Here is a 15,211-nt window from a genome sequence, read left to right as displayed (position 1 = left end):
CATGTTAACTCCTCAGTAAATTAAAAGACTGCCTCTCTCGATCACAGTCTCAAGTAGCCTGGGCATATACCCTGAGAAAACCATAATTCAAAATTATGTGGAGACATGTACCACAATGTTCATTGCAGCACTATTTACAATAGCCAGGACATGGAAGCAACCTAAATGTCCATCAACAGATGAATGGCTAAAGAAGATGTGGCACATATATACAATGGAATATTACTCAGCCATAAAAAGGAATGAAATTGAGTTATTTGTAGTGAGGTGGATGGACCTAGAGTCTGTCATACAGAGTGAAGTAAGACAGAGAAAAAAACAAATACCATATGCTAATGCACATATATGGAATTTTAAAAAAAAATGGTACTGATGAACCTAGTGGCAGGGCAGGAATAAAGATACAGACATAGAGAATGGACTTAAGGACACGCGGGGATGGGGAAGCTGGGGCGAAGTGAGAGTAGCACTGACATATATACACTACCAAATGTAAAATAGCTAGCTAGTGGGAAGCAACCGCATAGCACAGGGAGATCAGCTCAGTGCTTTGGGACAACCTAGAGGGGTGCGATAGGGAGGGTGGGAGGGAGGCTCAAGAGGGAGGGAATATGGGGATATATGTATGCATATGGCTGATTTACTCTGTTGTACAACAGAAACTAACACAACATTGTGAAGCAATTACACTCCAATAAAGATGTATAAAAATGAATAAATAAATAAAAAGAGGAATAAAAAACAAAAATAGCCAGCTGAGAAAACCTAATGGACCCAGTTTAAGTCTGGGTTCCAACCCTAGTCCAACATATATCAAGAAGGGTGAGGTCAACAATACAAAATGTCCACAAAAGGCCCACCTTGTAACCTGGCATGAGGGCAAGGCAGATCCAAGAGAGGGAGGTGGCAGTGAGAAGCTACTGCATGGGGATACGATGTGTCAGCGCTCCAGCATGCTACAATAAGCAACAGGGATGCAAGCCAAATACCACTGAAATCCAGTGCGGAAATACTGAGGAGTTTTAACATGTCCTCTGGAAACTCCACTGCAAGAACTTTTTCTTAGACAACAGAGGAAAAGAGAGAGGAACTTTTCTACAATATCTCATTTAACTCTACAAGACAATGTGACAGGCTCTGTTTTGCAGAGGACAACATTGAGGCTCAGAGAGGTGAAGTAGCTGGCCCAAGGCCACCTGCCTAGTAAATGGTAGAGCAAAATGCAAACGCATGTCGATTCTAAAATCCCATTCACGCTCCATCCATTCCAATATGTTGACTCCCAGATGAACTCTGCCCAGGGATAAGTCTCCTCGGATTGGAGACAAGCATCTACCCAGAAGCTGACTGTCATTTTCTGTGCCTGAGACTTCTCAAGGCCCTCAGCTTACCAAGCCCTGATGCAGCCAGTCCTATGAGGGCCAGTCCTATGAGGGCTTATAGCACAGAGACCCCCAGCATCCCCAAGTCAGAAGGGCCCAGCAGGTACCTGACCTAGCTGCTCTGGCTCGAACACCCAGGCCACCCTCCCCAGGGGAACATGTCAGCCCTGAGCTACTCATAGGTCATATACTGTTCAAGTGCTACTGATGCCATTTTCCTGTTTGCATTTTGTTTCTGTTTTTGTTTTGTTTTTACAGTTCGTTGCTCATCCTAACTGTCAACAGCAATTGCTTACCATGTGGTATGAAAATCTCTCAGGCTTACGTCAACAGTCTATCGCTGTGAAATTCCTGGCTGTCTTTGGAGTCTCCCTAGGCCTCCCTTTTCTCGCCATAGCCTATTGGATTGCTCCGTGCAGCAAGGTACAGACTGCTTAAGGTGCATGTCTTTGCGGTTATTTCTTCTCTCTACTTACATAACCTAAAGTCCATTTTGTCCAAACATGCAGCTGACCATTTCCCACATTTAAAGAAAATAGCCCTGAGAGACCCAACAAAAGTAGAAAACCACTTAAGAGGGAAAATGCTAAGATTTGCCTTTTAAAATCATTTTCTTAAAAGACAGAGGAGTGATAAAATGGAAACTTTTGTACACACAAGGCATAATCTGATCAATAACAGAATAAAGGGGGAATAAAGGCACTTTTCCTTTTCTGATTATGCAATGTCCTAAACATGGCCTCCAAACCCATAGTAGTAATAATTATAATAACGCTAATAGGAAGAGCCAACATTTATTGAGTACTTCCTTTTCGCTAAGCCCTTTTCATGCAACACGTCATTTCACTCTCTCAATTACATTATGATGCACACACTTTCTAAGCAGGTTCAGAAAGGAGAAACAACTAGGAGCTGAGAGTCAAAGGCTTCTCATACTAGGGCACTGCAGACCCATCTCAACATCTTCCTGGTTTCCTGGCTTCCTTGTCTGGGTTCTGGCCCACACGGGCAGCTAAGTAGGTCACTAGAAGGAAAAAAGACAAAGGAAAAAGGAGGAGAGCTGGAAAGGTGCAAAGCTGGGTTCTTTTCTCACAGGAAGGGGGAATGTCTGGTGCCCGCCTGTAATGCAAGGAGTGGAACCTGCAAGAGCCAAGCTGCTGCCCCTCCTGTTCCACCCTCCCTACAGCCCATCTGACCCAAAGCCACAAAAGGCATCAGCAGTCACTCCAGCTTCAGGCAAGAGCTAGCACCTATAAAAACAAATCATGTCGAAATTCGGAAATATATTTCGTAGGTTAAGTGGTCATTAAAGTTTCCAAAGCTGCATTTACTTTGTGATATAGTAAAAAAAAAGCAATTAAGCTTAGGTAATCAACATTCAGTAGAAGAAATATGACTACAGGGAGATTAGTTCCACAGGGAATTTGATCAGCTAAGGCAGTTAATAAAAGTGTCATCAGTGAATGGATCCTCTTGTCAACTCCACCAAGACAAAACTCATGCCAGGACGATGGGCCCAAGACTTCAGATCTGCTAACGAGGCCACCTAACCAGGCAGGCAAGGAACTGACTGCCTTAGAGTAGAAGGGGTGTCAGAGAAAGAAATTAGGACTCAAACTCCTTCTTCTGCAGGACAGTGTTAAAAATAAAAGTCCTCATACTGAATATTTGTGGTGTTCAACCTCATATCTATTGAGGATTTTGTTTCTATGGCACTCTACCATGACACAGATTTCTAAATCGGTATTCCCCAAATGATACACATGTAGGGTAAGGCTATTTTTTTCTGTCCTTTATCATGAGCTGGAAAAAGCACAGTGAGTGAAAAAGGACTAACCAGATTGAAAACTGGATTAGCGCTAGTCATTTGTTTTGGGCACTTGTTTTCATAGTAGTATTATCTAGTCTGTACTGCAAGTTAGATCATTGCCTTCATCCAGAGATGGACAGGGATGCTGCCTCCACACTCTCTAAGCCACAAACTAATTCTAGGGCATCAATCATTAAAATAACAGGCAAACACTGCCAATCCTCACTTTTGCTGTAAAACTAAATGTGACAGCTTCCAGGGAACTGGGACTAAGCAACACCAGCAAATTGGTTTGCCTCTACCTGCCTGGGGAAATATTCAGAAAGAGATGATATGCCAGCTGCTGACTAAATTTTTTAGATTTTCAGTAGGTCTGAGAAGAATCTTGGCAATATCATGCAGATGTGATGCAAAAAGAAGGATGTGTGGACGGGGGAGGAATCCCGGACTTTCTGGGGACCCAGTAAATTCAAGAGACTGATGCCACCATGGAATGTAGGGGTGAGACCTATGGTGTCTTCTGGAATATTCTAGAAGTAATGATTGCAGGAAAGTTTGGCCCCATGGCTGCTGCTTCCTCTCCTCTGTTCAGAGACTATTCTGACTGACATTTTGTGTCCCTGGAATGTCCAGTAAGACAAAAAAACAGCTTGTACACTAAGCCCTTGCTTGTGGCCACTGGCAGCTGGCGGCAAGAGAGGGTAGCATTTGATGAGGAAGACTGCAAGTTCAGACTGGGGAGAGATGCTGGAAACTCTCTGGGTGCTCTACTGCAGTCATGGCCTACCTTGTGGGCAACTGGCTACCAGGTCCCAGTTAGGTGCTTACACTTGTGGGCTAAGAGCCCAGTGCCACAGAACACAGAGGTGTGTCAACAAGTAAAAGCAGGTGTCCACCCTGAGGGCTTGAGAATGCAGTTCATTTGGAGCTAATTCAGGAGCACTACTCAGTTATCTCACATTCACCTATTTCCCAGAGTAAAAGAATAGTACCCAGGAAGTCTGGGCTTGAGCCAGAGACTGAGTACAGCAAGCCTGGATTTCCCGATATGTTCTCAGCTCATAAGGGCCAAGTAATGATAGAGCTGCTTTAGCCCATGTTTCAGACTCACCAGTTTTGCTCTTCAGGCAGAGGAGGACAAGACCTACGTCTCCCAAAGCTCTACCATCTCTTTTTATACCTAACGCTGTTACCTGACTCAGCGTTAATGATTCCCCAGCTAAGAGCTGCTGGTATATATTGGTCGACTTTTCTCCTTTCTTTTGGTTCACTTGGTGGCCTTGTGAAAGGAGGAAGTTTACCCCAAGCATAATTTGCTTCAAAAAATTGAGGTAAATATGGAATGTCACAAAAAAAAAGAAAAAGGAAATCCCTGAAATGATTTGATCTCATCGGACATTTATCAAAGTTTTACCAGTTAAAAAGATGCTTTCAAGCCCAGAAGAAAAATAGGAAAGGTGCATCAATTCCTAACCTCGTTTTTCCTCCCTATGGCTTAAATCAAGTGGGACTGAGCCCAGGTTAACCTTCTACATCACTGCAGGGCCTTATCAGGGTTTTTTCTTATCGTCTGCAATAAATACAATAATTTTTACATATGCATCTTCTGCCGGAAGATAACAACTTGAAGGAGGGAACAAAGAGAACATTAAACTCCTCAAAGCAGCTCTTATGGGGAATCCCAGGGCCAGCATGGGCACAGCTGCGTGCAGATTCCTGACATCAGGTGCCTTGCCTAGATGAGAAGATGGAGAGGTGTCCCCAGGTCCTCATCCAGGTAGTCATTGGAAGATGCTACATAGAGCCCACTGATAAAGGACTGGGGAAACTTGGCCATCAATCCCTTAAGAGCTGTGTCTACCTCCGTGTTCTCCACCTTTTTCTGACATTTCTGGGACCCTGCTGGGACACACAGATCTGGTATCCCTTGCCCTCTCCTCAACCGTTCCTCTCCCCACTCTGCAGTCATTCTCCAACTTACCTCGCCTCTCACCACTACCTCAGCTAGGACACAGTGACAGGAAACAATGCAATGACTATCTAAGGATGTCGCCTGTATACACCAAAGTATCCCAGCATCTTGGTTGGGAACTGGGGCTCCAAGATGCCAACACAGTCAGATAAAATGTGGAAAAATTCAAAGTATGTATTTGACATCACATAGGTCAATATGAGACATCGTTTGATTCCGTTTTTTTGTTTTTTTTTTTTACTGAATTTATGTAAGGTATTTTATTTGTCCTTATATTTAATCTCTACATTCTGAATTTAGTACATCTACCTATGGCTAAAAATAATCTACAGTCCCTATTTTGTAAATAATAAGGTTAAACATTACTAAGAAATGTCATTTGTAAGATGTTTGTGGGCCCCCTAGTTTTCAGGTAAACATCTTTTTCAACACTTCTGAAGTTATTCTAGTGCCATATGACAATTTGACAATGCAGGTGAATCCGAACAAGTTCTTTCCAGCACAAATAGGGATTTCCAACGCTCAGACTTGAAACGCAGTCTTTTTTAAAAAAAAGATTAAAATTATCTTTTTAAATTTCAACAGATGGGTTCTATGACATGAGAACGTTACGATAATTACTGGCACCATTAACGTGGATGATTAGCATACTGCAGCCTACTGAAAGAACATCATCAAGCCATCTGATTTATAAATGTTATGTTGAACGTAATGACAGTTAGGGAAATTTTACCAGGAGAAAATCCTATAGCTGATCTTTTGCTGAACCAATACTCTGCATGCTGGGTGACATTTCACTCTAGGACTCCTGAATGAGGCAGAACATGAACATCAATTAACTAGTCACTGGCTATAACTGAACATTTGCCCTGGAGAAGGAACTGAGATCCAGGAAAGACTCCCCTCTTTGCTCTTGTCTTATCAGTATACCTGGTGAGGGGTTAGAGTTGGTGTTTAGGTGAGGGTGACAGCAGTGACCTGGAAGAGACCCAAGTGAATTCATTTACAGGGGTCAGCAAAGACTGACTGTGCAGCCCCCAATTTAGTCCTCAAAAGTCCAAGTGGCCTTTGGATGGCAAGCCAGGGATAAGAAGATGTGACCAATACCTACTCCCTAAAAGGGCATCTTTTGGATCACTTCAGGCTCACGTGGAACAACTGCACAAGTTAATCATGTACTAGGCCACAAAGAAAATCTCAATAGTTTTAGGGTAGTATCACAGAGGCTATGATCTGAACACACGCTGCAATAAAAACAGGATTTTTTAAAGCAAGGGGGGAAAAGTCCTGTATATCTGGAAACTAAATAACCTCTGAGTTAAAAATGAAATCAAATGGGAAATTATAAAAATATTTATAACTGAGTATCAAGGAAAATGCTACATGTCAAAATTTATAGGAACATAGCTAAAGCAGTACCTAGTGGGAAATGCATAGCTTTAAATAAATTTACCAAGATATAAGAAATGTGGAAAATAAGTCATCTAAGCTAAAACTCAAGAAAATAGACAAAAGAGCAACAGAGCATATCCAAAGTGTTTTTTAAAAAAATTCTGAACTCTATTGAAACAGATTTTTTTTCTAGATTCATAAGGCATAAAATTCATACCCACATGGTTGGGGGTAGCTGTGTGCAGTCAGATTGTAAAATGATGTTGTAAAATGATGTCATATTAGTGTGTTCTACTCCTCTCTCTTACCACTCTCATTAAGTCTTCTAAACAGAAAAAATTAAAGTGAGTAGAAAAATGGATTTGGTCAAGCAGCCTCTTACATAAAAGCTCTACAGAAAATGTCTGGGTTCAATTAGCAGCTTCTGTCCAAAACTGAGGATTCTCTGGTTCAACTTTCAGCAAAAGCCTTTTAAAGAGAGCCCTGAACTTGCCTGGAGCTGCCAGATTAACATGTCTTGTATATATTTTGTTTCCAGCTAGGACGAACCCTGAGGAGCCCTTTCATGAAATTTGTAGCACATGCAGTTTCTTTTACAATCTTCTTGGGATTGTTAGTTGTGAACGCATCAGACCGCTTCGAAGGTGTTAAAACCCTGCCCAATGAAACCTTCACAGACTACCCAAAACAGATCTTCAGAGTGAAAACTACACAATTCTCCTGGACAGAAATGCTCATCATGAAGTGGGTCTTGGGTAAGCAAGTCACTCTTTTAATGTCTCCTCCCCTAATTATAACAGGACATTATTAAACCCTGACTTCAGAAGCTCTTCCTCTCCTCTTGAATGCACTCTTGGCAGACAAAATGGTGAGGAGATGACCAGCAAGGAAGCCAAAGTCAACTTCTGTATGTGCTGGTGTAAAAGATGCACACACCTGTAATATAAATCCCGATTTTGAAAGCAGGTGTTTGGGGGAGATTCGTTCTGTACCTTTCCTTATGTGTGTACTGAAAGTGACTGTGAAGCGTGTGTGTGGGGGGACATATGGTTTTGCTCATTTAAATATAGTCTACTAGATGCCTTAGGAAATCAAGTTCTGCCTCTGAAAAAAAGTATAAGATTGCATAGCTTCCAAGATATTTTTTGTTACCACTGAATACTGATACATAGTAGAATAGTAATAATACAAATCTAAAAAGTTAGGGGAGTAACGTGTTCTCATTATTTGTGTTAGTGAACGTAATGAAGCTGTGGAATTCCTCTTTGTGGTGCTATTTTGTGCTGCCAAGGTCTGCCACTGGAATTGCCAAGGAAATCCTTCCAAATTACCTCACTGACTAGTCAAGAAAGGCTATCTCTCTTTTGCCTAACTCACAAGAACTATTACTAGTAGAAATAAGCAAGATAAGATAAAACTGGCAATGGCTAAAATTGTACATGGCCAACTGTGTTACAGATTTTTCTAACACTGAAAACTGCAAAATTTATTGGTAAAAAAATCAGATTTCGTAGGAAACAATAAAAAACTGCAAAAACTATAATCAGTGATATTGTAAATAACCAAAACTTGATCAATAAATTATAAGATTTACATCAGAAAGATCTGAATTTGATGGGAATGTTTTGAGTAAAACAAAACTGAAAATAAAAAAGGCAAAAAATATATGCAGTATCAAGATTTTATCAATTAATTAAACTGTCCTAATGGTATTTGCCCCCAATTGCTTTTCTTAACAAAAATTCAACATTGGCATAATATTCATTATGTTTATGTTCACAAACATTGAGTCAAAATGTATTCAGGGTCAAAGTGTCTGTACTTCCAATCAACAAATTCACAAAAGAACAAATACCTGAAAAGACAGCCCAGTACATGCCCCGTGCTAATTAAATGATATTGCCTAAGAGAGCCACGAGAGTTGAACCATTGGAGAATATCCCATAGATCCCCAAACTGAGAACAACTGCGAGTACGGTCTCTAACCTGGATCTCTCAATAGGCAGAAGGTAATGAGGAGAAGAATGGTTTGACCCAAAGGGCAGAGACAGGAAAGCACACCATGCTTCCCAGGTGCTTTTTTAATCAACCGGCAAGTCTGTAGCCAAAGGTTCATTTTGTAGAGTCACTGGTACTCAAGTTGGAAAGGAACATTAAAGCCTGTTGCAGAGTAAGTTCTGTGGCTTCACTTTCACAGTTGAGTCTACCCCAATTCTCCCTAGTATACCGGCCCCACCTTCAATTTAACTAAATTAAGCACTTTAACACTAGGCACTTTACAATGGACTCAATGTTTATATCCCCCAAAAATCATATGTTAAGACCCTAGTTCCAATGTCATGGTATTAGAAGTGGGGCCTCTGGGAGGTGCTTAGGTCATGAGGGTGGAGCCCTCATGAATAGGATTACTGCCCTTTAAAAGATATCCCAGAGAGCTCTCTCGCCCTCCCTGTGCCATGTGAGGACACAACAAGCAGTCTGCAACCTGAAAGAGGGCTCACACCAGAACCCAAACATGCTGGCACCTGATCTTAGACTTATAGCCTCCAGAACTGTGAGAAACAAATTTCTGTTGTGTATAAACCACTCAATCTGTGTAACTTTGTTATAGCAACTCAAACTATGACACGGTTAAAAAAAAAACAACTCACATGTTGGGTTTATGGATAAAACAAAGTATTTATGGCACCAATCGCTCACCCATCACATTTCCCCACCTGGGCTGCAAATAGAAGACAGGTGAGTCCAAGCATACTCCCCATTCAGTGGGTGCTACCATATGTTAACCACGGTACTCCTACTGACCCACGACTTCTTCCTGCACCCTCATATTTCTCTTCCTGGGTGTCAGAGCATTATCCCAATAAGAGGGAAGCATCTCTAGCTACAGAGGTCCCAGCTTTTGTAGTCTGGTCCCAGCTTCTACCCATCAAAGCAAAGCTGAGTTTTCAAGACCATTACGTAAGAAGTATTGTAAAGGGGAAGACTTATTTTTCATTGACCTACTTCCTGTTACATTTTAGACAGAAGAAAGATTCTAACTACTTTTTCTTACTAGATTATATTTTTCCAACTTTTATCATGAATAATTTTAAGAACTGCAAATTTCGAGAGAAGATTATACTGAACCCTTTGGACCTATCGCTCATCTTCAACAATTAGCAAATCAAAGCTAATTTTTGTTTCATCTTACTTCCCTTCTCTCAACCCTGTAGAATTTTGAATCCAATCCCAGGTATTATAAAATTTCATCTACAAACATTTCTGTGTGTATCCTAAAAGATAATTTTCCTTTTACTTTTCTCTAATCTTTCTGTGCTGCAAGTTCACTGACATTTTTTCTCCATTATCTGTGACTTTAATGCCCAACCACTGAATTTTTCATTTCAAATATTATATTTTTCAACCCTTTAAGTTCCACTTGGTTCTCTTTTATATCTTTCATTTCCTTCCTCGTGATGTTTGTATTTTCCTTTAAATCCCTGAACATAATGTACATATTTATAGTAAGAACGGTTATAAAGTCCTTAACTCCTAATTTCATCATCTCTATCATTTCTGGGTTACTGACTAAACTTTCTCGTGACATGGGTCATATTTTCCCACATCTTGGTGTGTTAGTAATTTTTGATTGAATGATGGGCACATTACATGTTACACTGGTGAGCATCTAGATTTTGTTGTCTTCCTTTAAAAAGTTTTTTTTGCTTTATTCTGACAGGCTGTTAAATTCTTACAGATGAGTTTGGTCCTTTTCAAACTTTCTTAGAGTGGACCTGAAAAAACTTTACCATAAGGATTGATTATCCTTGTACTATACAGACACACATCTGGGTCTCTACTAAATGCTCAGGGTAATCAACAAGGATTCTCAACTGTGGATGGTCAGAGCTCAAACATCTTTCCACTCTGGGTGAGTGGAAACTGTTCAGCTTGCAGCTCTCTTGCCGTTGTTTGTGGCGTTTTACTCTATGCATTCATGACTTAGCATTCAGGGAACATTCAAAAGGACACCTGTGTACATTTCTGGACTATTTTTGTTTGTGTTTGGTTTTGGGTTTTGGTTCTGTATAGTACCTTTCTCTCTGGAACTCTGCCATATAACATCTAATCACTTCAGCCTTCCTGAACTCTAATCTCTGTGTCTTCAACTCATTGGGACCACCTTCTGTGCTTCTGGAATCCTTCTCCATACCCTGCAGACTGAAATGTGCTTCCAGAAAAAAATAAAAGACAGGGCTATCATGTGGCTTACCTTGCTTGTTTCTCTTAAGGATCACAGTGCTCTGCTATTTCCAACATCTGAAAATAGTTTCTTTTTTTTTTTTCCAGTTTACTGCTCCATCATGACTGGTAATAGAAATCAGGATTCTTTTCCTAAAACAGAACTACAAACATAAAAGAAAACTAATCATTTCTTTTCAAATACCCAGTCAGTATTCAAGTTTCTTTGACTGAGAAGACAAGTTGAATAAATATCCTAGCTTGCTTTCTCTCTTCATTAAGGTCTCTGTTCACATTTTACCTTATCAGAGTAGTTGAGCAGGTAAGAGCAAGCTCTCTTACCTCCCTCCTCTGATAAGGTGAAATGTAAACAGAGACCTAAAGGAAAAGAGAAAGCAAGCTTTGCAGACATCTGGGTGAAAAGCATTCTAGAAAGACAGATCAGTGTGTGTTAAAGGCCTGCATTCAGGAGCAAGCTGGACAAGTTCGAGGAACAGCAAAGAAATTAGTGTGGCTGCAGCAGAATAAATAAGGGAGAGATGGCAGAGATGAGGTCACAGGATAGGCAGAGTCAATCATGCAAGGCATTGGAGGCCATGGCACAGAGTTTAGAGTTTGCTCTGAGTATGACTGGAAACAACTGGACAGTTCTGAGCACAGAAGTGACATCCTACGACCTCATTTTCTAATGGATCACTGGCTGCTGTGTAGAGAACAGATGATTCTAGGACAAGAGCAGAAGCAGGGAGACCAGTTAGGAGGCCACTGCAGTAATTCAGACAGGAAATAGCTGGGTTTGAGGAGGTCGTAGACGGTTATTATATTTTGGAGGTAAAATCAATAATATTTACTACTGGATTGCCTGTGGGGTGTGAAAGAAAGAGAGCAGTCGAGGAAAATTCCAAGTTTTTTAGCTCAAGTAATGGTATAATAGAGAGTTCCTGTAAGGCAGGAAAGACCAGGGGAGGAGCAGTTTGGAGAGACAGTAGATATGGAAATCAAGAGTTCGGTTTGAGATTATCTATTAGATCTCCAAGTGGAAACATCAAGTAGCAACTGGATACAGATGCTGAAGGTCAGAGAGGATGGGGCTGGAAACATAAATTTGGGCATGTCAGTCTACTTAAAGTAAACTGTATGCAATACCTCAACTGTGAATGTGGACAGATGACCCGAGGACCAAGCCCTCGGGCACAGCAATATTTCAAGGATGGGAAAATGAGAAGTATCTTACCCAGCAAAGGAGACTGAGATAAGAGAGTGGTGTCCCAGAAGCCAACCAAAGTCACTGTGTCAAGACCCAGGCAGTGATCACTTATGTCGAGTGTTGCTGACAGATCAAGTAACATGCGGCCTGAGACTTGACCACTGACTTTGGATGCAAAGTTCCTGCGTAGCAAGAGGGGATGGGATCCACCAGGCAAGCAGAGGACTTGCCCTTAGCAGGAGTGTGGACACTTCATCTACTCTAACAGGAGGAAGGTGGAGTTGAGGGCACAGAGCAGGTAGCTTGGTAAACGCAGTGCTGACTACAACGTGCAAGTTTTCTGATAGTGTTGTTTCTATTTTCTCAATTTTTTTCTCCATATTTTATAGTTACAAGCATTATGTACCAGGCACTGTGCCAGATACTGGGGAAGCAGCTATAAAATAAGACTAATATTATCTTGTCTCTATTTTCTGGAGCTCTTTAATTATAAAATACTGCTAATAATAATAACAACTTTTAAGAGGAAGACACTGAGCACTGTGTTCACTGTGTTCTTTGTGCTGGCACACCCTAAGGTCCACAACCTGATATATTCTGCTCAGACACGGAGAGGCTTGAAATGGTAACAGGCCCTTACTGAACGAGTCCTCACATGCTACTCCCGGGCACTGCCAGGAAGGCCTTGGAGCAGCTAGAAACACAACACACAGTTCTCTTCCCCCATGACTCATGAATGCAGTCCTTTGGACAGACTGGCTATACAAACCATGACTGCCTTGCCACCAGGAGCAGCCCTAGAGCTGAACAGGACTTTAGGACCCTAACAAGTTCAAACTGGTCCCCCAGTGATGGACAGAGAGGTTGACCACTAAGAGATGAAGGGCCTTGTCCAGGTGTCCTTGCTTCTGCCCTTCCCACCCTGTGCCTCAGTAGATGCTCAGCATAGGAGCTAGAGATCCATTTAAAATGTAATCAGGTTTTGTCACTCTTTGCCTCAAAACTCTTCAGTGATATCACATTCTCCCTCAGCATGACAGTCAATGTCACTATAAAGGCCTACAAAGCCCTCCACCTCTCTACCCCACCTCTATGCCCTCATCTCCCATCACCTCTCACCTCATTCACTCTCTTTCAGCCCCACTGGCTTCCTTGCTTCAAACAGTTTCTGCCTCAGAAACTGAGCTTAGGCTGTCCCCTCTGCCTAAGATTTCTTCCCACAGGCAGCACCATGGCTCACTCCCTCACTTACTCAGGTCTATGTTCAAAAGTCTCCTTCTACCAATCACAAGCACTGAAACTGAAACTGTGATTAAAAATCTTTCAACAAACAAAAGACCAGGACCAGATGGCTTCACAGGCGAATTCTATCCAACATTTAGAGAAGAGCTAACACCTAACTTTCTCAAACTCTTCCAAAACATAGCAGAGGGAGGAACACTCCCAAACTCATTCTATAAGGCCACCGTCACCCTGATACCAAAACCAGGCAAAGATGTCACAAAGAAAGAAAACTACAAGGCAATATCACTGATGAACACAGATGCAAAAATCCTCAACAAAATACTAGCAAACAGAATCCAACAGCACATTAAAAGGATCACACACCAACATATGCAAACCAATCAATGTGATACACCATATTAACAAACTGAAGGATAAAAACATATGATCATCTCAATAGATGCAGAAAAAGCTTTTGACAAAATTCAACACAAATTTATGATAAAAACCCTCCAGAAAGTAGGCATAGAGGGAACTTACCTCAACATAATAAAGGCCATATATGACAAACCCACAGTCAACATCATTCTCAACGGTGAAAAACTGAAACCATTTCCTCTAAGATCAGGAACAAGACAAGGTTGCCCACACTCACCACTATTATTCAACATAGTTCTGGAAGTTTTAGCCACAGCAATCAGAGAAGAAAAAGAAATAAAAGGAATCCAAATCAGAAAAGAAGTAAAACTGTCACTGTTTGTAGATGGCATGATACTATACATAGAGAATCCTAAAGATGCTACCAGAAAACTACAAGAGCTAATAAATGAATCTGGTAAAGTAGCAGGATACAAAATTAATGCACAGAAATCTCTTGCATTCCTATACACTAATGACAATAAATCTGAAAGAGAAATTAAGGAAACACTCCCATTTACCATTGCAACAAAAAGAATAAAATATCTAGGAATAAACCTACCTAAGGAGACAAAAGATGTGTATGCAGAAAACTATAAGACACTGATGAAAGAAATCAAAGATGATACAGACAGATGGAGAGATATACCATGTTCTTGGATTGGAAGAATTAACATTGTGAAAATGACTCTATCACCCAAAGCACTCTACAGATTCAATGCAATCCCTATCAAAATACCAATGGCATTTTTCACAGAACTGGAACAAAAAATTTCACAATTTGTATGGAAACACAAAAGACCCCAAATAGCCAAAGCCATCTTGAGAAAGAAAAATGGAGCTGGAGGTATCAGGCTCCCTGACTTCAGACTATACTACAAAGCTGCAGTAATCAAGACAGCATGACACAGGCACAAAAACAGAAATACAGATCAATGGAATAGGAGAGAAAGCCCAGAAATAAAACCACGCACATATGGTCACCTTATTTCTGATAAAGGATGCAAGAATATACAATGGAGAAAAGACAGTCTCTTCAATAAGTGGTGCTGGGAAAACTGGACAGCTACATGTAAAAGAATGAAATTAGAACACTCCTTAACACCATACACAAAAATAATCACAAAATGGATTAAAGACCTAAATGTAAGGCCAGACATTATAAAACTCTTAGAGGAAAACATAGGCAGAACACTCTATGAAATAAATCACAGCAAGATCCTTTTTGACCCACCTCCTAGAGAAATGGAAATAAAAACAAAAATAAACAAATGGGACCTAATGAAACTTAAAAGCTTCTGCACTGCAAAGGAAACCATAAACAAGATGAAAAGACGACCCTCAGAATGGGAGAAAATATTTGCAAATGAAGCAATTGACAAAGGATTAATTTCCAAATTCTATAAGCAGCTCATACAGCTCAATATCCAAAAAACAAACAACCCAATCCAAAAATGGGCAGAAGACCTAAAGAGACATTTCTCCAAAGAAGATATACAGATTGCCAACAAACACATGAAAGGATGGTCAACATCACTAATCATTAGGGAAATGCAAATCAAAACTACAATGAGGTATCACCT

At 40.8% G+C, this 15,211-nt stretch overlaps 1 protein-coding gene across 1 annotated transcript in view; it reads left to right on the top strand.

Moving 5' to 3' along the window:
• Positions 1–15,211, top strand: part of TRPC7 (transient receptor potential cation channel subfamily C member 7) — a 141,905-nt gene that overhangs the window by 82,484 nt on the left and 44,210 nt on the right. Inside the window, exons 4-5 of the mRNA XM_030869368.2 lie at positions 1,641–1,805; positions 7,095–7,311. Of these exons, the coding sequence (XP_030725228.2) occupies positions 1,641–1,805; positions 7,095–7,311 (382 nt within the window). The remainder of the gene's footprint in view (positions 1–1,640; positions 1,806–7,094; positions 7,312–15,211) is intronic.

The sequence above is a fragment of the Globicephala melas genome, chromosome 3 (assembly GCF_963455315.2).
Source record: "Globicephala melas chromosome 3, mGloMel1.2, whole genome shotgun sequence".
Taxonomy (NCBI): Eukaryota; Metazoa; Chordata; class Mammalia; order Artiodactyla; family Delphinidae; genus Globicephala; species Globicephala melas.
This window is presented reverse-complemented; position numbering and strand designations above follow the sequence as displayed.